This window comes from Daktulosphaira vitifoliae, unplaced genomic scaffold, assembly GCF_025091365.1.
Source record: "Daktulosphaira vitifoliae isolate Bord-2020 unplaced genomic scaffold, ASM2509136v1 Scaffold_2, whole genome shotgun sequence".
Lineage (NCBI taxonomy): Eukaryota > Metazoa > Arthropoda > Insecta > Hemiptera > Phylloxeridae > Daktulosphaira > Daktulosphaira vitifoliae.
In genome coordinates, this window is record NW_026099573.1 from 28,222,655 (window position 1) to 28,246,270 (window position 23,616).

General features: G+C 26.4%; 1 protein-coding gene across 2 annotated transcripts in view; it reads right to left on the reverse strand.

Annotated features, from left to right (window-relative positions):
• Window positions 1-23,616, reverse strand: part of LOC126899956 (ryanodine receptor) — a 62,521-nt gene that overhangs the window by 7,545 nt on the left and 31,360 nt on the right. The window contains exons 46-87 of one of the 2 annotated variants that reach the window (XM_050675257.1): window positions 23,367-23,581; window positions 22,984-23,138; window positions 22,785-22,909; window positions 20,959-21,156; window positions 19,477-19,755; window positions 19,194-19,414; window positions 19,021-19,111; window positions 18,729-18,869; window positions 18,471-18,646; window positions 16,625-16,793; window positions 16,426-16,560; window positions 16,211-16,361; window positions 16,007-16,130; window positions 15,733-15,940; window positions 15,554-15,672; window positions 15,385-15,495; window positions 15,221-15,323; window positions 15,022-15,157; window positions 14,875-14,956; window positions 14,076-14,239; window positions 13,809-13,998; window positions 13,628-13,743; window positions 12,970-13,127; window positions 12,556-12,864; window positions 12,278-12,436; window positions 12,004-12,213; window positions 9,134-9,249; window positions 8,799-8,892; window positions 8,574-8,743; window positions 8,338-8,440; window positions 8,102-8,281; window positions 7,816-8,047; window positions 7,371-7,459; window positions 7,001-7,316; window positions 6,839-6,909; window positions 4,844-4,909; window positions 4,696-4,775; window positions 4,402-4,563; window positions 4,163-4,319; window positions 3,893-4,098; window positions 3,545-3,748; window positions 2,727-2,900 (exon numbers count right to left, since the gene is read on the reverse strand). In XM_050675257.1, coding sequence (XP_050531214.1) covers window positions 2,727-2,900; window positions 3,545-3,748; window positions 3,893-4,098; window positions 4,163-4,319; window positions 4,402-4,563; window positions 4,696-4,775; window positions 4,844-4,909; window positions 6,839-6,909; window positions 7,001-7,316; window positions 7,371-7,459; window positions 7,816-8,047; window positions 8,102-8,281; window positions 8,338-8,440; window positions 8,574-8,743; window positions 8,799-8,892; window positions 9,134-9,249; window positions 12,004-12,213; window positions 12,278-12,436; window positions 12,556-12,864; window positions 12,970-13,127; window positions 13,628-13,743; window positions 13,809-13,998; window positions 14,076-14,239; window positions 14,875-14,956; window positions 15,022-15,157; window positions 15,221-15,323; window positions 15,385-15,495; window positions 15,554-15,672; window positions 15,733-15,940; window positions 16,007-16,130; window positions 16,211-16,361; window positions 16,426-16,560; window positions 16,625-16,793; window positions 18,471-18,646; window positions 18,729-18,869; window positions 19,021-19,111; window positions 19,194-19,414; window positions 19,477-19,755; window positions 20,959-21,156; window positions 22,785-22,909; window positions 22,984-23,138; window positions 23,367-23,581 — 6,665 coding nt within the window. Of the gene's footprint in view, window positions 1-2,726; window positions 2,901-3,544; window positions 3,749-3,892; window positions 4,099-4,162; window positions 4,320-4,401; window positions 4,564-4,695; window positions 4,776-4,843; window positions 4,910-6,838; window positions 6,910-7,000; window positions 7,317-7,370; window positions 7,460-7,815; window positions 8,048-8,101; window positions 8,282-8,337; window positions 8,441-8,573; window positions 8,744-8,798; window positions 8,893-9,133; window positions 9,250-11,264; window positions 11,378-12,003; window positions 12,214-12,277; window positions 12,437-12,555; window positions 12,865-12,969; window positions 13,128-13,627; window positions 13,744-13,808; window positions 13,999-14,075; window positions 14,240-14,874; window positions 14,957-15,021; window positions 15,158-15,220; window positions 15,324-15,384; window positions 15,496-15,553; window positions 15,673-15,732; window positions 15,941-16,006; window positions 16,131-16,210; window positions 16,362-16,425; window positions 16,561-16,624; window positions 16,794-18,470; window positions 18,647-18,728; window positions 18,870-19,020; window positions 19,112-19,193; window positions 19,415-19,476; window positions 19,756-20,958; window positions 21,157-22,784; window positions 22,910-22,983; window positions 23,139-23,366; window positions 23,582-23,616 lie in introns of both variants that reach the window. The other variant, XM_050675256.1, reaches the window with a different exon arrangement.

The following is a 23,616-nucleotide window of genomic DNA, read 5'->3' on the forward strand; positions in this document are numbered from 1 at the left end:
TATCAACCTAAATGAAAGTGTATCGTAGTCTGTATCATAAGTGCACGGTGGCCTAGTGGTAAGATTTGTCTATACGACGCCTTGGGGCGCGGGTACCAATCCCGTACCGTGCCTCTTTTTTTCACATGATTTCTGGTACACTTTCTATACCGGCCGTCAATCCCCGGCGGCCGTGTTAAATACTATTTGAGATCTCAAGTTGGCATAACCAACTACAAATTGAAAAAGATATTGGTATCGAAATTTAATACTAAATAGCTAAGTAATTGCAAATGTGTATCTTCATTTATCAAGTAGTAAGTTTGATCTCAGCCGTTTTTACGCATAAAAAAAATTAGCAATATTTTTATAGGTTGTATATTATTATACAAGGTAGTGTACACCAGTTTAAATATATTTAATTTTTAACAAAGTTTAAAAGGATTTTGATAAAAAATAACATATATAGAAAAATCCCGAGTTTTTTGTCTGTTTTATTATTAACAGAAATTATTTCATATTTTAATAATTCTAAAAACATAAAATTAACATTGTTTGAAATATAGACAAATTTTTTATAAATTAGTTATAGTCCTATACTTGTGTATTAAGCCTAAAAAAGTTACAGTAATGACATAACTTTGTTTTTTGAAAATGACTAACAAAATAAACGTTGAAGGCCTAGATTTATATGTTGATCTTGATGTATCGGTATTAATTTGTATATGTATCTTTTAAACGTAATATATGAAATTAAAAAAAAACCCAGCACAGGGGGTGGTCGCGGCACAGTGGCGACGTTGGATCAAGTATAATGATATCTGACAGTGATTAAAATCACTATGTTATAAAGTTAAAAATGTCAAAAATAAATTCGAGAATGTTCACACAAAAATAGCATTCGGTAGCCATTTTCACCGTGAAGACAAAATAAAGTCCGAATTTTTTTTTTCCATAATAAAGTACATTATTTAGCTAAAATTTAAGATATATATATATATATATAAAAGTGTCAGACTTTCCGGAACATTTTCAAAAGTTAAGTTGAAAAAGTTGTAGTTTTGAATTCCCCCCTGTGGGCAGGTAAAGGGTCAGATTTATAAAAGAATATAACAAATGATAAGTAAAGACATCATACATCTATATAAAAAAAGACAGTACAGGGGGGTCGCGGCTCAGTGGTGACGTGGCATAGTTGGATCAAGTATAATGATATCTGACAGTGATTAAAATCACAATAAAAAAAAAAACGCTTCGATGCAAATCTTTAGATAGTGTTTAATTTTAAAAAAATTGGTGGATTATTCCAAAAGTTACATGATCTGCTAATTCCTTATTAATATCCCTGATTAAGATACGGTATGTCGAATGAAAAATGTATATAAATACTACTTTTCATGAAAAAATTGTATTGATCCATACACTATTCAATAAGTTATAGCATTATAAAGTTAAAAATGTAAAAAATAATATCGAGAATTTTCACATAAAAATAGCATTCGGTAGCCATTTTTACCGTGAAAACAAAATAAAGTCCGATTTTTTTTTTTTTTTATTATTAAAGTATATTACATAAGCTTTAATTTAAGATATATATAGTGTAAGTATTGCCGGAACACTTTCAAAAATTAAGTTGAAAAAGTTCTACTTTCTATATGCATTTTTATGTTTTGAACACCCCCTGTATTAAGAGAAATGGTCCGATTTAAAAAAACAGTATGTCGAATGAAAAATGTATATAAATACTACTTTTCATGAAAAAATTGTATTGATCCATACACTATTCAATAAGTTATAGCATTATAAAGTTAAAAATGTAAAAAATAATATCGAGAATTTTAACACAAAAATAGCATTCGGTAGCCATTTTCACCGTGAAGACAAAATAAAGTCCGAATTTTTTTTTTCCATAATAAAGTACATTACATTAGCTAAAATTTAAGATATATATATAAAAGTGTCAGACTTTCCGGATCATTTTCAAAAGTTAAGTTGAAAAAGCCATTTTCACCGTGAAGATAAAATAAAGTCCGAAATTTTTTTTTTTCATAATAAAGTTTATTACATTAGCTTTAATTTAAAATATATATAGTGTCAGACTTTCCGGAACATTTTCAAAAGTTAAGTTGAAAAAGTTGTCATTTTAAAACCCCCCTGTGGGCAGGTCTAGGGTCAAATTTATAAAAAAAATATATCAAATGATAAGTAAAGACATTAAGCATCTAAAAAAAAAATAATAATATTGATTTGTTCATTTTTGAAAAAGTTATGACAGTTTTAAGAAAATAAAAATTTGAAAAAATGTCGAAAATTAGCGATTTTTAAATTTGTAATTTTTTTGGAGGTTTCCCCCATTTACGGGAAACAAGGGATAATTTTTCAATTTTTGAGGGTAATGTCTTCGACTACATATGATTTTTTATCTTTTGACGTATCATTGAAAGAAATCAGTTCGGTAAAAGCTGTGAAAAAGTGGTAACAGACAAAAAAAAAAACACATCACAGTAAAACCAATACCTTCTTAGCTTCGCATCGAAGCTAAAAAAATATTGGAATACAAATTTTTGTTTTTATTGATTACTTAATTACGTATTTTTCTCATTATTACTAATCAACGCTTATCTTAAAACCTAGAACCAATCTGACCAATCTGATGCCAGAATTGATATCAGCGATGAAATGTAATTTAAAAAAACAATCTGTTTGTTTTTTTAAATAATTGTTATACAGTGTAATTAATTACTCACGAGGTATAATTGTCTGAGTTAGCTGTGAGAGATAAAGGTGACTCGTCCAAGCCTGAAGATGGTAACGCTGGCAACATTCTAAAGGATCCAATCTTTTCTTCCACAATTTCTACTTCAGTTTCTTCAGATTGTGTTCCTCCATTCATTAAATGCATCAATATACGTGAAATGTATCTAAAAACCAATTTTAAATTATAATTTTAAAATAGAAAATTTTTATTAAAGTTAATATTATTTATATGGGATTTAAAGAAAAAATCTCAATAGCGGCATATTTTAAACATTTCTACAGACAAATAAAGAACAATCATATACGTTGCTGACATGATTTTATGTACAGTGAGTAAAAAGAGTTAGCTTTAAGAGAAAATTAAAAACAATTTTCATAAAAAAAAAAATTGGAGGTAAAAAATAAAATATTAAAGATGTTAAAAAATTTAAAAAAATTTGAATGAGATATTTTTAATTTAAAAAATAATTTATCATGAAGAAATATTTATTTGATGTTTTAACTGTCATTAGTAGTATGATCTCAACTATAAAAAAAGTTGTGGATTAAAAAGTATGTTTTGAAAATTTATTTAAAAGAATTTTAATGAGCAAGCTTATTTTTAAGTAAGGAAAAAATATTTTAATTTTGAGATGAATATATTTCTTTATTCAGTAGCGTATTAAATTTTATAGAAGTAAACAATGTTTATGAACTCCACCAATTTGTATGTTTAAGTTAAATCTATTTTACCACAATATTTTCAAAAAACCCCTATGAGTTTGTTAGAAATATTACTATTTTCATATAACTTTATTCATATTTATACCTCAATATATAAAATCCGCTATAGCCTGTATAAAACATCAAATAAAACCATAATTTGAAAAAAGATGTAATCAATTCAATCGTTGTCATTCGTTGCATTTCGTCAATTTTATTTTTTATGTTAGTGGGAGATAATGTAAAAAATAATAATCGGAAACCATCCTTCATTGTTTGAATACTTCTTCTGACTGGATCTTTGGCAGTGCTACAAATATAAATTGAAGAAAATAATATTCAGTTAATAATTTTTAAACTATTTATGAATTCTAACTATATGCAAAGGGAATGTTTTACAGTTTTGAAAATTTAGTATGGGGATAATGCAATACAATACAATGTTATTATTTACTTGTGTTCATCGTCGTCAGAAAGGTATGTATAAGAAGTTTTCCTACATTTGCCACCTCCTATTCCTGAACTTTCATCAACAGCCATCAAACCACTAGCATGTTGCATTTCAAAAATAGCATCTTCACAAAAGTTAACAAATGCCTCAAGTTTTTCTTTATCACCACCTTCGGTTACGATAGAATAGAAGAATGCCCGTTTTGATTCCTGACAAAATAATATATATTTTTAAAAAATGTACAATAAAAGTTTTTAACTTGTAAGTATGTACCCTGATTTGAGGTTTAACCCACTGTTCAATATTTGACTCTTTGATTTCAAAGTATACTCTTTCAATACGTTTGCTACCACCTAAAATTTCAATTCTGCCTAAGAATTGCTGGAAATAGTTAAGAACACTACTTGCTGTTTCTAAAAATCTTGTCAGTCTATGGAATAACATTTAATTTTTAATTTTTAGTATAAAGTTTGATAAACCATGATTTAAACATTATTTACAAAAATACAAACCTTGGCTCATTAGGCATGTGTTCCGATAAATTGGTAAGTAGTACTGCTAGATTAAAACCAATTTCTTTGGCTGGTTCATGGAATTGATCAGTAAAACCTATATAATCAATTTTACCATCGTGGTTAGATTCACAGCACTGCAACATGAATTCAATTTCTTCTCTGTAAGTAATAAAATTTGAATGCAATGTATAAATTTCAATGTTATTTAATATATTTGATCGTAAATAACTTTTTTATTACTCAAGGGCTGATAAATTATTATATATAATATTTATAAATGTAATAACTTACGCAGTATAACTCTTTTGCTGCTCCATTTTCTCTTTGAAGTCCTTAGGATGTACCCAACCATCGTTATTGACATCAATTTCCTAAAAATTATTGACTCGTGAGGAGTAAGAAAAATGAATTTTCAATTAATTTAAAAAATGATAGTTACAGCAAAACTAGTAGAGCTAGTTAAATCCTTTAGTTTTAAGAACATGTCGAAATACTTTAATATTAACTGAAAAAATAAAACAATAATTTATTACACAGTATAATTGTTTGTTCGAAACTCGAAGGATAGTACTTTTTTCAAATGAATAGAATTTTTAATAAATATCATGAGAAATAAATTAAACACTTCGATATTAACATATTTTTAAGTTAAAAATAAATTATAATACTTTTATTGAGAGAGTTATGACTCTTATTTTTTGAAAATATTAATTTGTAAGTTACTTGATAATAATTTATCAAGTAATATTATAGTAATATAACATTATCTTATTATATAATAGAACAAGGAAAAAAAAAAGTTTTTCTGGGAAAACTGCTTAGCGTGCTCCGATTATCAAAATTATTTTTTCAAAGAAAAAGTACTTGGTCACAAGACTTTGAGAAAATTATTGGCGAAGGTCGGAAATTTTTTGCCGTTCAATTGCGAGCATTTTAAACAGTTTTCGAAAAAAACGCTTACTGATGTCAGCGTTTTACGAATTAAGGTTTAAAATATTCACCAGACCCACTCTATGACGTTTTTGAGATATCAAAAAAAATGTAACTCAATCCGTTAATTTTTCACCATTTTACGAGCTTTTTTTTTTAATTCCATGTGAATGGTTTTAATAAGGGTATTAACTCATTTTTGTGCATATGTATATGGTGACCCTTAATTTGTAGAAAATGATTTATTATGAAGATTGGATTTTCTATTCAATTCATTTTTAATACATGATATTGTTGTCATTAATGTATTGACTGGGTTAGATCACTAATTTTTTATTTAGATTGTTATCTTTTTATTTTTATATCATATAAGTTATTTTTATATATTATGTTTAGTTTATTAAGTATACATTTAATTTCTATCGATTTCTTTTAATTATGTTTATAATACAAAATTTGTTGATATATTTAATCTAGTTTATTGTTATATATATCATTTGTTTGAACTTTGGCTTACTTTTCACATGTATTTTTTTTTGCTTTGAACTTTTTTTTTAATGTTCATGCAGAGTTTTTATTAGGATACAATTTTGCATTTGTGCATAACACTATATTTTATATATTTTATCAAGAAATGTTATATATTATATATAGATAGGTTATATATAAATTTAGGACGGTTATGTAATAATAAAAGTTTATATATACAATTTCAAAATAGTACAGTTTTAATAATCTTATTTATCTCATATATGGTGTATTAGTCATTAAATTTATCGTACAAATTGGGATGTATTTATGATAACTATGCTGTCCAATGTCAAATCCCTGTAACCAATATTCTTATCAAAATTGGATTTTTACATAGTTCCAGAAATAATATTCTGTCATTTTTTTTGGAATATTATATAATATTAATAAAATTATTATAATTAGAATATTAATAATTATCGTGTATACAGAGGGCGTATTTAAGGGGGATATGGAAATCGCCTCCCTTGAATCAGTGTTATAAATATTTTTTTAGACGATTTCTAAGAAATATAAACCTAACAACCTTTTTTATAATCATCACTTCGATTTTTAATTAAAAAATTCTATAGCATATTTATCAAAGTAAAAAAAATTAAATACCCTCATAAAATAGTTTCTGAATATGCCCAAGGGAATACTTCAGTAAAAAACGTCAACCTTACATTCAACACATTTAACTATTTTCTCTTTTTGAATTTTCATGATTTTTATAATTAAATTTTCAATATATATTTTTATACTGATTCTGATGTAAATTTTTTCTCGCAAAACACTTATCGTGTCCTGCGTAGCCGGGTTCTCCTACCAGGATCTGTGCCTACTTACGAGGCTTACACGACGAAGATGCATGAACCTCCCAGGGCTCCAGCTAGGTGAAGCCTAGTATTATATATTATTATTAAAAATTAATAATAATATAATGTACTATACATTGTACTTTATTAGTATGTTATTTTATTAGTAGCTATACCTCAACATTTGATGCAGATTCAACTAATGTATCTACCATTTGTTTGCCAATTGTTCCATTCACCACATTTCCTACAAATAATATAAATTATATAAATATAAATAATATAAATATCATATGATATAAACAAGCATAAATAAATAAATAAAACAATAGTCATACCTTCTAACATAGATAACATCATAGTTATCATATCTTTTTGCAAATTTAAAAGTTCTTTTAGTAGGTCAACTTGACTTGAGTGTTTAGAAAGTTTGTCTTGCATATGTGAAAACAAAAATAGAAATCCTCCTACTGCATCCCACAATCGAGAATGAGCCAGAGCTTGTTGATTTTGAGTACACGGACCTTGAATAACCTCAGATAATGTATTAAAAACTTGACTAGCGACGCCAATAGCTTTAAAAAAATTTGCTTTTCCTGCTGGATCAATAAGCTCTTTACTTGAATAGTGCCAGTAAAAGTCCATAATAGATTCCTATAAAAATATAAGTGTCTATCAAAAGATCATAAGTTTACTTTTATTACTCACCTGAAGTCTAAGCAAGTAATCAACAGTACAAATTACAACATTAACAGTAGTCGTATTTCCCGCTTGTGTTCTGAGGTAATTTTGCCAGTCTGTAAATAATAATTTAAATGAAAATGAATTAATTCTGCACTATTCAATATAAATTCTGGATTTAGGAATTAAAACTTTGCATAAATATCAGCATACCAGTAAAATACAACACCCTTTGGGTTCTAAGCAGAGGTAATGATTATACTAATAGGGGCCCATAACCTGCTAGTAATCAATAAAAGCAACATAACATACACTAGCATAGATACCAAGACACAACGTTAATGAAAAAGCAGACTTTCTAGCGTGGAAAGGTGCAGAAAACAACTATGTTGGAGAAATCCCTTAAAGTACTATCCGAAAACATTCATTACCTCTAAGGATCGTTGTGAGTTATAAATAAATATAATTGTACCTAGATTGTGTCCTTCACAGGTTAACTGAATGAACCTAAATAATGTACATGTAAACTCAGCATCATGCATATTTTTTTCACCAGCTGCTCCTTCTGATCCGACACCCAAACCTTCAGCTTTGGTATTTCTTTCAAAAGCATCAAGATCAAGTACACTGCAAGAGTTCATTAAGCCAGCTACTGACGTAAAGAATCCTACGTCTTTCTTTTCTTTTAGATGATTCAACATACCCTTAATAAAAAAAGTTATTAGATAAAAATAATAAGACAAAGAATAATAAAATACCATTTGAATATCTAAGTTGCCACCTCGCAAAATAGCTATGCCTAATTGAAGAGTTTTCATTACCATCTCACTTGGGATTCCTTTACATGCAGATATATGAAGTAACACCATTTCAGCAACCCCACGATTAGCCAATCTTGCTTGATGGAATAGGAGTTTTTGTTTCTCCATTTCTTGTTCCTAAATGAAGTTTAATTGAAGATCAACCATCAAAAACTAAAGTCATTATAATTTACATGTATAGAAGCGTTTCCTTCTTCTTCTCCATTTGCATTGGCACTACCACCAGATAATTCATCTTCATCGTCGCCACCTTCCTCTTCTTCTTCACCACAAGATCTATTTTGTAGTAAATTACATTTATTTGTTTAAAAATATGAAACTGTTGTCTTTTAAAGTTTTAAAAGAAATATTAATATTCATTTTAATGACAGTTAAAATACAAATTTTATAATTTATAAATTCTTTATACCTGGCTAAAATATCAGCGTAAGACATGTAAAGCGGATCTTCTTGCAATGCACCACTTCTTTCAGTCATTGCACCTCTGCAAAATGTAGTTACCATTTGGTTTAATGGATCTGCCTTTCCTTCGTCTTGTTCCTTATCACGCTTCTTTAATTCAGCTTCTTCAAATGATTGCTGCAGCATCAAAATTAATAATAAAAATAATTACTTTTTAAAATAGTTTTCTTACCGTCAGGTCTTCTATCATCACTTCTTGGCCAATATTCTCATCTTGAAGCCATAGTTCGTAATATGACCGGACAAAAATATTAACTGCTCGATGTCTAAAATTAAATTAAATCAAATTTTATGAAATAAAAAAAATTTCTATTGTGTATTTAAGTAGTAAGCATGCCATTAATTAAAGGGTTTAGATTTGTTTATTATCGAACGTTAAAATTGACACAAAAGTTAGTATGATTTGTCTAAGTATAATATTATAATATTATATTTAATAATATTATATTAAATTATATAATAATATTATATTTATACCAAGTGAATGCCTATTTGTTAGAGAAATACCTTCGTATGCTGTGTAACGGAGACATTCTAAGACAGGCAATAGCAGCCCGTTTCCTGGCCACCGATAATAAGGTTCTCCATCCCAGACGGTTCAATTGGTTATTACTGTGAGGCAACTACAAGACGCATACAGGTTCAAGAAAAAAAACATTGTTATCAGGTGCAAACCAACAAAATTAGGTAAAATACATAACATCACAATTAATTTAGATGCTTCAATAATTTTATAAAGTACACTATTGTAAATACTAAAAGATGATAAGTGTTCTATTAAAATAATAACATATACCATATAAAGTGACGAATTTAGGGAGAGAGGCTAAAATAGATAAGTTCCTCCATTAGCTGTATTGAACCTGAATTTTGGATGAAAAGCTACTAAAAATAAGGCCATCAAAAAATGAGTTAGATATAAGTTCCTCGGCTTATGTTCGAAGATCGTAAAAACTATTAATGGGCCCTTATTTAAAAGTTTTTGGTATGATATTGCATTTAAATATATCGATTTATAAGATAATAAATATCATGACTATAAAAGTCTTTCCTTATTTTTCATATAATTGAAACACGTTTGTGTAAATAAAAAAAAAAAAATAGAAAAATTAGGAAAAAAGGAAAAGTTTATGAACAACATTACAAATAAAAATAAAGCCCGGAATTTATAAATTATAATTGAGCCAATTTAAAGCATTCTAAGTTTATGCAATTTTGTCATAGGTTTATATAAAAACGTAGATATATTATTCATTGAGAGGAGGATTATATCCTTTAATCCTCTCCAAAACTATAAACTGGGTAATAACACATTACTAAATTTTTAAGATCATTAATACAAAATTTGTGCTGTTTAATGGTGTACTTGAAATAATTAAATAACTTACTGAAATTTATATAATAAGGGCTGTAATTATTACGTTTAAAACAAAAAATTTCAAAAAATCAAAAAAATGTAATACAACATTAATAATAATAAAACTTATAACATAAATTGTTATATTTAATCCATTTTACAAGAGAAAAAATAGTCGTTTTCACCTTATTTAAATTATGGCAGTGAATTATATTATAAACAATTATTTATTGGTTAACATAAAATGTAATAACTTTTATCAGAAAAATTCAATAAAGTTTTCATATAAAAAATTTTAAGTATAAAAAGTTAAAAATTGACCATTTTTATCAAAAATTTTATAATTTTTGCCTTTTATGTCAAATAACACTACATATAAATCGAGGTTTTGGATAATTCTTATTTTTTCATCTTTAGGTAAATTGTATAAACTTTAATTGTAAAGTCTTAATTAGCCTTAATTTAATAATTAATTTAAGCTTTGATGTTGAATTAAAAAACTCATAGTTTTTGGAAAATTTTAAAAAGTTTAAAGAAAAAAAAAATGACTTAATTTTAATGCTTTTATTGTACCCGGGTTAATTATTGGATTTCAAAAGTTTGAAAAAAAAAACATATTAATGTTTAAGTACTGCTTTAAATATATCACTATGATCCGTTTCATCATTTTTAAAACAACTGTTTCAATATAAAGTGAAAAATATCAATAGTAATTATTTTATAACAATTTTTGTCAAAAAATATGTAATTTTGTGAGACATTTCATTTTTTTTCTGACTGGGATTATGAAAAATGTTTCAAAATTAAGTGTTAAATATTTTTTTAATTTATCCCTTAAACCTAATAAAAATTTTAAATTTATTTATTTTGTGACTATTTAAATTATGTGACTAATTAAAAAAAATTACCTAGTATTAAAATACGTTAAACAAACAAAAAATGTTTAATATTATTCCTGAGTAAAACAGATAGTGTACTCGATTGTTAACGCATTAAAATTGAATGAATAGATAGTACATCGGACATAAACAATACATTAAAATAATTGAAAAAACAATACTTTTGTATTTATTTAAATTTGGTTCCAATTGAGTATTCAAGGTCCAATAAGAAATGTATGATTAATACGAATTATTAATACTAAAATAGCTTTAAAGCTTAAGTACTAGTGTTAATTGTTTAATGTTTAATGTTTAATGCACAAAATGTTAAAAAAAAATTAAATTATGATTTCATGCAACAAAAAAATTTAAATATAGAATTATAAAGCATCAAAAAGACCTGGTCAAAGCGTGGAGTGAGAGTTGTCGGAAACAAGCGATAACGGCTCTCTTACGTTGCGTCGATACAACTGATCGATAAATTGCCTTGCTTTGAAGCTGGGGATGATCAATCTAATAAAAAAAAAAATCATACTAACTAATTTTATTCTAATTTATCTACTTCTCTATAATATTATTATGTAATTTGAAAAAAAATATATGTAATTTATGATGGCCTATGGTTAAAGTGATCACAACATTATAACAATATTTTTTTAAATATATTTTTATAATAGAATATAATTTAGTCATCAAAATTTTGTTAAAATTCAAATATTTATTTCATTATATTTTAAGATAATTAAAAAAAATTACTGGAGCCTATTTTTAATGAAAAATTAATATTAAAATTCAAGCTACAACTAAAAAAGTGGATGCGTGTTATTTATTAAATAATTAGATATCTACATATACAACTCCGTATTTATTAAAATAACAAACGTACACCATTGATCATTCTAATAAAAATTAAAAATGAATCATAACTTAGCTTTAATAACCTCAATTAAATATATTGGACACTTTAATTTTTTTATTTGACAATTATACCCAGTGGAACCATTTATTTTACAATACATATATTACAAGTATTAAGCACTGAAGAAAATAGCTAGAATATTATCTTTAAAATTGTATGTTGTACAAAAATAATTAATATATATATATATATATATATATATATATATTAAAGTATTTACCATGTGTAATCCATACAAAACTTTTGCCATAGCTACGATTCTATCAGCCACTTCGTCTACTTGCTGTGGCTTAATTTCTATGGAATCCTTTTTGTTACCCAACTTTGAGTATAAATAGTGTTGCCAAGACATTTCATCAGCTGGATCCAATTTGTCGGGGAGTGTAAGTTGAGTTTTGACAAACTGAACTACTTCATAGTCTGGCATTTTCTAAATAAAAATTACTTTAAATAAATATATTCTCAGATAATGTTTCTGTTAAGTATAGTTTTACCTTCAAAAATCGATCCTTGCAGTGTTGTACTAATTCTTGCTCACGCCCCGCGAATAAATTTAATCCAACAGGCAAAAGTCTTTTTAAACAAGCTACCATCAAAGATGCTTGAATTTCTTTTTCTTTATCTCTTTTTTTATCTCTATGTTTTTTCTTTTTCTAAATACAAATAAAAAAAAAAAACATCATAGTAAAATTAATACCTTCTCCGCTTCGCATCGAAGCTAATATATTTAAATTTTTGTTCATTTAAACTTTTTAGCAAATTTATTTCAAACCTTTCCTACGGATGCACCAAGTGATGTGTCAGATATAACGGCTGACCTTCGCGATGCAGTTGGCATAATAAGTATCATGTTATCAATCTCATTGACAGAAATGAAATTTTGTTCTTCTCTCAAAAAGTACTGCGATTTCGACCATATGTTAAATATTTCTGATACGTGATTATACAGATCTTCTGCTTCTACAACATTATTGCGTAACCAATGATTGCGTTGGAGATCAACGTATTTAATCAAAAGTGGATAGAATGCATATATATCCCTGACTACCAACATCCAATCTTCTTGTATTTGCGCTTCAATCTAAAAAAAAAACTTTACGATTATTATTATGGATGAAAAAATATATTCAAATAGTATAAAAAAAGATACGTTTTATTTTATTAGTAATAATTTTAACATGTTTACCTGAGAAGTGTCTTCAGTAGATGATTTAATAAATCCTCTTAATGACTCCTCTTTATGATATAATGTCTCTGTACGCTTTTTAACACGTTCAGCTAACGGTAAGAAGGGATCTTTCAAAAGTTCTTCGGATGAATTTATTATAATTTGTTGTGTATAAGCTGCAAAAAACATATCAATTATGGATATTTATTCGTAAAGTTTTACGCATAAAATCTATCTTTATGTATTCAAAAAATTATTTTGTGATTTCACAGTTTAAATTTGTGTTTTCATTTAAATATATTAGTTTATTGTTAAGCCCGTAATTTTAATCACAAGATAACACATGTAACTGAAATTGTCATATTTTCAATACCTTAAAAAAAAAATATCAATGTTTAGTTACATATAATCATTGCAGCATTAATACATTGTTGATACGATATAGTTTAAATAATCTAGAAAAAAAAATAAAATATAGAATCTAAAGAAATTAGTGTAATTTGTTTGACTTAAAGATTTACATTTTGTCCATAGTTTTTATATATTTTATAAAAAAATCGTGTTTATTATGCTATTATATAACTTCAATATTGTTTGTGTGTTCTAATTTATTAAAACAATAAAAATTTAATATTAATTCAACATTTTTAGTATGAAAAATAAAAACTGAACTAACCAGCTATTTGAGTCATCCACTGAGCATTATCATTTCCGATATTTTTTTTAATAAGTTTCAAAACATTTTTTAATAAGCAATTCATGTGTTCACTTGTCACCATTGTCACGTGATTTCTATAATTATCATGTACAATTTTATTTTGCATAGGTAATGTAACTATAATAATTTTAACAATTACCCAGAAGTCAAAGCCACATTATCTGGTCCTTGGGCCCACCAGAATGGTAAGTACGAACATAATAAGGGTAAGACAACATCTATTATATGTGGTGCATCTACGTAAGTTTTATCAGATTCGATAAACTGATCAACTTCATTTAGTATGGCTTCTAAAGTAGGCATAGTGCCCTCCATGCGTGACATAATATCTAAAAAATATTTTAATTTATTTTAAATTTATCCAATATATATTTTAAAAGGTAGAAATAAATGTTAACTTATTTACCTTGAGCTTCAAGAGAGTGATCTGCTATGCGGTTGAGTAAAGAATATTGATTGTGTTTGTTTAGATGTGGTTCAAGAAAAGCAACAGGAAATGTTGAACTAAACGCACCAAGACAACTACCAAATGCAGGTCGATGCCTTTCCAATTGAACTTTCAAATATTTTCTAAATACAATATTTAATTATTTTCTAGTGATAAATCGAATATGTTCAAATTAAAAAGTGAAATATAGCAGGGATACAATTAAGTGGAATTAAGTTATTTTTTGGGATTATTATTAACTGGTATATGAAATTGATTAAAATCCCTGTTATAATACAATAATATGACTATTTAAACAAATTAAACGATTTTCAAGTTTAAATGGCGTTATTTTGGAAGACAAGTTATCAGAAAGTCTTTATTTTTTTAAAGCGTATAATACATTAAGTAAGTTATAATTTGATTTAATTTTGAACTATGTAAATGGTTTGTTCCTAAGCAAAACATTTCAAAATCTATCATTTTTACCAAAAATTGTATAATATTTAGCTTAAATGGCTAATAACTCCTTTGAATAGTTTTTCTTTTTTCATCTTAAAGTACACTGTATTAGACTTAAAATTATAAGCCTTGATGTAGAATTAAAGAAGTCAGAGTTTTTGGAAAATTTTAAAGAAAAATATTGACAGGTAAAATCAATAACTTGTCAGCTAATATGATGGGTCAAGAAGATTCATTAAAATATGACGCTTCGTAAATTTTATATGATAAAACCTAATTTATTACTATGAGGGTTTTATTAAGTTATTTACAATACCTGTCGTGTGTTAAGGTAATGTCCGTTCCCAGAGTATATAAACTACTGAGTATTTTGTATGAAGCTACTTGTATTTCATCCACTGTTAGAAAAAAAATATATAATGACTTATAAATTAATTCGATTTAATTTTTACTGAAGACTTACATAAAAGATCATTTCCATATTCACAGGCAGCTAAATGGTCAAAAAGGGATGATAGAACAGGTAAAATAACGTCGGTAACATAATATAAAGAAGTGGAAGTTTTTAGGTGTGTTCCCCGAAGATAACAATACCTACTCTATAATTTGAACAGTATAAAATAAATAAAAAATTACTATATAAAATTTATTCCTAAACTCACATCATGTAAGTTTTGGATTGTATGTTCCAAGTCATCAGCAATGTTATGGAAAAATGTTAACATTGAAGTTCTTATAAATTCTGGACAATTTTTCACCAAAGACCTATTAAAACACATTATAAAGTTAAAACTAGTTTATAAAATAAAATGTAAAATCTATTTACTTGGCGTCAATAGCTTTCACAAGTACTTGAAGACATCTGACTGTAATACGGACATCTGCTCCAAATGCTGTTAATTTGGATCTTAATAGATTTGCCAACTTGCAAAACAAACTATAATTTAAGAATAAAAATATTAAATAAAGTTTTTTTGTAAATTAAGTAAGTATACCTAGCCACCATTTCTTTTTCTTTTAGAGATGCAGCTCCTAAAATACTAGAAGCTGTTGCTACTGTAATAAAATAGTTACGATGAGTGCTGAAATATTTTTCTACGAGTGGTAGAACAACCTATTATTTTAGACAAAAATATATGAATCTTATAAATGCATAATATGAAATAATATATACTTTTGAGAAGAACTTTATGTCTCGTGTACAGATTTTGAAACTAGATCGTCTACTAAAAGTGTCAGAAGGTTTTAAAAGTTTCATGTTAATTGAGGCACGATCAGTGTACTGAATTAATTTTTCGAGAAGACTGTATGAAAATCGTAGCTCGCCTGTAGAAGCTGCTATCAATTGTTCAGCTTCGGTTGGTCCTCCATTATGATTTGGTCTAAAAAATAAGTAAGAATTAATTATGAATTTTAAATGAGATAGTTTTAAGTTTTCACGTTTTTACCTGTGTAGTTTATAGCCTTGATACTGAAGATACTTTAGGAATTCTTGGGATCTTTCTCTATCTTTTTTCTTTTCTTTATCAGTTAATAAGTCATAAGGTACTAATTGATTATGGATTCCTCCTCCTATAAAATCGCATTTTTTATTATGCGATTATATTAACAAAAAGAGTTATAACAATAAAAATAATTATAGTTATAATTACCACATATCATAAGTTCTTCTTTCTTTTTTTTGGCCCAAATATCATGAGAGTTTTCAGCTAGCCGTTCAGCCATATTTTGCATTTCTCTGGTTAGTGTTAGATTAGTCATATCCAGTGGATTCGGATGGTAATTGAACGGTGTTAAGTTTTCCTAAATAATTCCAAAATATAGCAATGATTTCATTTATTTCAGTATAGTTATTAATTAAGCTTACATTTGGTTTCGACTGACGACGAATTGATCCTCTATTACTAAGTGGCTCATCACTTTCAGAATGTTCAATACTCCAACCAATAGCTAATAAAGCTTTTAAAGCTTCTCTCACCGGTTCCTTGTATAATTCCTTCTCCTAATAATATAGAAAATGAATTATTTTCCATTTAAAATATTAATGAAGTAAAAATACTCCTTACGTATTCACTCAACATCATATATGGTTTAAGGCGTGGATGAGTTTTATTAACATCATTGTACTGTTCTCCGTAAATCCAAGAATTTTCTAATTTTCGACTGGCCCAAGCATCATGATAATGTTCAGAGAATTTTTGTACGATTGTATTTAAATCGTTATCCAGTATAATACTATAAAAAAAAAAATTAAAATTTTCTATGCAGATTTTATTTCAAACAGATTTTGACATCTTTAACAACTTTTAATCCAGAGAATATTTTGCATTAGGTTTTTTTAAAATATTTTTTATAGTTTTAAATTACATTAAATTAATATAAAGTTTTTTTTATTTTTTGTCTTTAATAAAAAAAAATTTTGCTATGATGTTTTTTTTTTTTTGTGTCTGTTACCACTTTTTCTCAGCTCTCACCGAACCGATTTCTTTCAACAATACGTCGAAAGATAACAAATCATATGTAGTCGAAGACATTACCCTCAAAAATTGAAAAATTTTCCCTTGTTCCCCGTAAATGGGGGAAACCTCCAAAAAATTACAAATTTAAATATTGCTAATTTTCGAATTTTTATTTTCTTAAAACTGTCATAACTTTTTTAAAAATGAACAAATCAATATAATTTTTTTTTATATATGCATGATGTCTTTACCTATTATTTGGTATACTTTTTTTTATAAGTTTGACTCTTTACCTACCATTTTAGGCATTTAAAATGACAACTTTTTCACAAAAACTTAACTTTTTCAACTTAACTTTTGAAAGTGTTCCGAAAAATTTGATACTTTTATATATATCTTAAATTAAAGCTAATGTAATGTACTTTATTACGAAAAAAAAAAATTCGAACTTTATTTTGTCTTACGGTGAAAATGGCTACCGAAAGCTATTTTTGTGTCAAAATTCTCGATTTTGTATTATATATTTTTAATTTTATTATGCTATAAATTTTTGAAAAATGTATGAATCAATACAATTTTTTCATGAGGAGTAGTATTTATATCCCTCTTTCATTCGACATACTTTATCTTAATCAGGATATAAATAATGAAATAGCAGATCATGTAGCTTTTGGAATAATCCACCAATTTTTTACCAATTTTGTAAGTGGAGTACATGTACACCAGTACGAATTGTACTCACCATACTCTTTTTTTTAACTGAAAAAATTATATTTAATCAAATTAGTACATTATTAATACTTATATCACAAGTTTTTAATTTTTCAAGAAAGTAAATTTTAGGGTTTTGTTACTATTAAAATAATAAATAGACAAGATTTTATTTCACATATCCACGTTAACATTATTTTTGATAACTGGAAATAATTTTCTGTAATATACAGTATGGTGCCCCTTATTTATAAAATTTAAAAATTACAAAGTGCCACCCCCTAGAATTATTCAAATACACGAAAAAATAAATTGTACAAAATTTGGAGACGATTGGTCAACTCGAAGACGTGCCCCAAGGGGGTTAAATATAACACTCCAAGGGTGATTTTTTAGTTTTTTTTGTCTATCTTAAAAACTTTAGCTTTTGTGAAAAAGTTTATTTGGACTTTTTTGTAGGTATTCGAATAATTCTAGGGGGTGGCACTTACAAATATTAAAAAAAAAACCTCTCATGTAGCTAAGGGTCACCCTAATATACAGTGTTCAGAAAGTAAAGAAACATATCAATTGTTACTAACAATGAAAACAATAGAAACCCGTTTTCTTACTTATTGAACATTCTGTATATGGTGTTCAATACGTAAGCAAACGAAAAATATACAATAAGGACAAAAGGCTGACTATATTTCACATAAGATATAATAATAACAAAGAAATAATAAATATAAAACTAAGCTACCTATTGGTATTGATTGGCTGTGGGTTGTATGGTCCATCAGTTGGTCCTTGAATATTCCCTTTGGATCCATACCATTCATCGTCATAATTTTTAGAAAGAGAATAATCTGGAGGTAAAGCGCATCCAATAGCTGATAAACATGGTAAAGCTTTTCCAAACAATTCTGGTTCGTAATCCTAAAATTTTATTAGAATTAAAAATAATATTTATTTAGTAAGGTAAAAATACTATAATCAAAATACTAATTCATTATATTACCATTTTAGATAGTGAATCAAATATATTACTGAATAACATCATTGTCAATCTTTTCTCTTCATCGCTAGATGCACCATATAATCCTTGACCCCCTGTTGATCCATAATATTTTGCACATCGATCATAATGTAATGTCAATAACTATAAAATTAATGTAAAATAAATCAGTTATTTCAGTATAGTATCAAGATAAATTATACTATTAACGTTTTAGATGTAAACTTATTTTGTGAAAAATAAAATATCTTGAAAATAATTGAAAATGCATTTATTTTATATTTTGATTACTTACACGCAAAGCAACAGTTGTATATTCAGATAAATTAGATACATCAACAGTGAGTTTCCTTAAAAGTTTCAAAAGCATGCTAGGTTGCATTTGACTAGAAAATAGAGTATAATTAAATGGTATTTATAATTTTAACTCTTAACTCTTTAACTTTTAATTTTCAAAAAATATATTACCTTGTTAGGGCCACTAAAAAGTCAGATACAGCTTCTCGTTGACCTTTTGTTAACATTCTGTTCTTAGACAATCTATATACAGTATGTAGTGTAGCATCCAGTAAGTTGGCATAATTATCGGATTCACTATAAAACTTGGAGTGTCCAATAAGAAGTGGTAATACTGAATTTCCAATATATCTATTCATTGCAAGTGCCATATCAGATTCTAGTCCATCATTCTAAACATCGTAATTAATAAAAAGTTAAAATTAAACTAAAAAGTGTATCAATATAAATATACTCTGTCTAGCATAGTGGCAGTACGTAGATCAGGTAAGAAAGCCTCTTCAAGCAAAGTAAAAAATAACTCTTGTGACTCAATGCCGTACACGCGTTCCAAAAACAAAACTACACTCTGTTTATGTCCAGGGATCAATCCTGATGGCATATCACTTTTCGGTCGATCTTGTCCAGCTGCTGGATTTTGTAGAATAAACCGTAGGCTTAGAACACCATGTAGGTCTTCAAGAGGTACAAGAGAACGAAGAATAGCTCGTGCTCGCAAGGATTCATTTTTACCCTAATTTTAATTATAACAGTAATGTTGATATGATATTTAAACACCAAAAGTAAAATAATTATGTATATCCTATAATAATAACAAAATTATATGAAAAAATAGTAATAGTCTCGGAAGGCATAAAAACTATGCATCATCATGGGTAATTGTGAAGTGATGATAAAAAAAAACAACAAAATCATAGAATAGTAATTTGTTGATTGGGTTAAGTCTAGCTCTTATAAAACGTAAAGAATTTCGCATATTGTATCATTGGCATTTTAAAATAATTTATTATTTTTATGTCATTCTTTTAGTGATATAGTATACGAGAACCCTATGTATTTTATTAATGCGAGACTCCACTAAATTAGCAAATTACCGTTCTATGATTTTAATGTTTTTTTTTTGCTTCACAAGTACCCATGAAGACGTATAGTTTTTATGCCTTTTGCGACTATCTCTATTTTTTTCATAAAATTTTGTTATTATTATAGATAATTTTATAATATCTTTTTTGAAAATTCTATCATTATCCAAATTATAATTTATAAAAATTATAATAATAATAATTATTGAGAGAAAGCAAATCATCTTATAAAATTATTTTATTTTTAATTTTTTTATAATATTCTGAAAAATCTACCTTTTATAAATATACATTAAAAAGGAAAATGAAAAATAATTTAAAATTATGTTTTCTAGAAATTATTTGCTGTTAAATTAAAAAATATTACAAATTTTGGCAAAATTAACCGCTTTTTAATATTATAGATTTTGTAATATTTTGCATTGTAACAAAATGCCTAATCATTCTAAATTATTTTTAATTAAAGCTTATTGTAAGTTGGATTAAAAAAAGGATAATGATCCAGTGATCTTGTATGTAATTAAAAGTTGAAGTAAATAACCATAATATTTTTGTTTGTTAAGTTAAAATGTTTTTATATATTTTAAAAATACATTGAAGTTTTCATGCCAGTGATTTTATCACTGTTAATTATTAGTAATCTAAAAAATACTTTAACTTCATTTTATTGGATATCTACTGTACTTTACTTTTTTTTTAAATTTATTTATGTTTAACGTCCTCTCGAATATCTATTGATTGTAATACAGAGGACGGTAAAATTTACATTGCAACGAAATAAAATTTCTTTACTTTGAGATCGAGACACGACGAGTTACCGTTTTAGCTAGTATGGTGTCAAATAAGTTAAATACCTGAGCTATTACGGACAAATCTGGTGCACATCTTCCCAGTAAATCAACTAATGTACAGTAAAAGTTAAGTATTGCTGCACCAGTATCGATGTAATCTTCATCTTCTTCGGATTCTGGAAGTGGATGTTCAAGTTGCACATTTTCTTGATTACCAGATTCTTCAATAAACTTTTTACGTTCAGCTATTTTTTCTGACATCTGGAAGAACAAAAAGTCAAATCACGCGATTACTTACCTTCGTACTGAACCAATTTTGCTGATCGATAAGTCAAAAGATCAAATAACGTATCTAGTTGAAGCTACCAGCACCATACTTTTGAACATTTTCTCTTAGTTTCGGTAATAAAGAGAAATCTTCCAAAAAATTACAGTTATCATAAAACAACCAATGTTGATATAGTTATTTTTCGTTTATATAAAAAGAACTTTTGGAAAATTGGACGGATTACAACGACATTTTTTTTTGATAATAATTTTTAAATTTGCTTTTCTGACGACATATTTTAAAATATAATCATTAAACACCAAAGTTCTACTTGGGATTAAAAAATATATCAATATTTAGTTCTTTTCATTTTTTATAGTGTTCTAAAAATCTACATTATTTAAATAAATCAAGTTAAAAATAATAAAATGTACTTATTATTGTAAATGTTATTATTTTAACTTTATTTATCTTAATAAAAAAAGAAAAAAATCCAAATTTTGATTTCTAAAGTTATCGGATATTAAAACCAAAAATTATATATTTTTTGGTAAAAATGGATTTTGAAGTATTTTGCATATCAATTAACCGTCTAAATGATTCAAAATTGAATCAAATTTAAGGCTTTTATAAATACTATACAATTAAAAAAGAAAACGTTCTGTAGGCATGTCTTTTATGAGTAATCGGCATCTATAAAAGAATAATCCTGTAATTTTTGGTGGATATAAAAATTAACTCTCACTATTTGAATAATGCTTGGTTCAAAATAAAATTTTTAAAGACAATATTTTAGACAAATATGATTGATTTAGCACGTTTTTTTTTTTATAAAATTACAATCATTAATCTGGATATTGTGTGGGAAGAAATACATACATTTTTTTTTATTTCAATTTTTGTTAATATTTCAGAAAAGTTCATTTTTTAAATCTAAATAATGAAATTAAAGATAGTACAATGTACTAAAAATTTGAAATTTGAAATAATTTAGAAAAAAATTATCATTTTCAATAAAAATTACATCATTTTCAATTTTAGAGATTAATTACTCATAAAATATAAGTTATTAGGACATCTCTCTTTTTTAATAGTATAAACATTAGATAAGATTTAATTTGAGTTAGTTTAAAATAATGTAGATAATTTTTTGTTGTGTAAATACTTAAAAAACGATTATTTATATCGAAAAACACATAATTTTTGGCTTTAATGGCCAATTACTCCCAAAAAACAAGATTTCGAATAGTTAAACATTTTTCGTCATAAAGTACATTGTATTATCTTTAATTTGATATAGATTTAAATAAAAATAATTATGTCTATATTAATGTTTTTATATCCATTGTAGGTTTTTGAGTCTTTTCCCTTTATTATAGACATAATGGTAAAAATTTTGACGCTTCAGGTTTCACCTAGCATTTGTGATTTTTGTCGTATTGTTAAGCAAAATTGGTACAGTAGATAAAGATCAATTTGTATTACTAAAAAAAATTACGGAAGTGTAAAACTGATAGTCATATATAAGCAACTAATTGCATATATAAGTTAAAAAATTAACTTTCAGTTATATTTATTAAACAAATAAAAATATCTAGTATCTACGATTATTTATAAAAACCTTATTAGCTTCAATAATGGCTTGTAAAAGTCCTTCGCCTTCACCTCTTAAAGCGGGGCCTAAGCATTCAGGCCGTCGGATTAGCAATCGAATAACCAAATTGGCATTTTCTTCAACACTTTCTCCTAAATTTGTAAGTTTTAATTTCTCATTTAGTAATATCATAAAAGTTATATACTAATATAAATAATTAACAAACCATTGACCCATACGCAAAACCTAAGGAAATCCAAATATCTTTCACCTTCCACTGGATCCCAGCCTAGATCTGGATATCCTTTTTCTACAAGTTCCGAGTTTGATTGCAACCCACATCGAGATAAATATATAGCTATTTTTTCTAAGTAATGCTCCCTGTAAATATTAATTTATTTTTTGTAATATTTTCTTTGATGTAAAAAGGCATAAAAAGAATTGTATGCTATAAAAAAGAAATCACATCTATAATCTAAGATCGAACAGATAAAATTTAATTTGTCATTATTTTAAATCTGTTTTTTTTTTCATTTTTAATGTTTACATTATAATATTTAAATAATATTTATATTAAATTTATTATATTCATAATGTTTAATTATATACCTCAATGCCAGAGCTAATTCTGTATTTTCCATTAAAGATGAATATGCTACATCTAGAGGGGTACTTCCACGTAGAGATGGTCTAGATAATAAAATATTACTGTTTTCTAGTAAAAATGAAAAATGATCAAACATGGCTTTTTGATTTTGTCTTGAAGTACGGCAAAAGTAGCATAAAAATCGGCAACATGCCACTACCATTTCATGCGATGTGTCCTAAATTAATAAATGACACATACTAACATGACAGT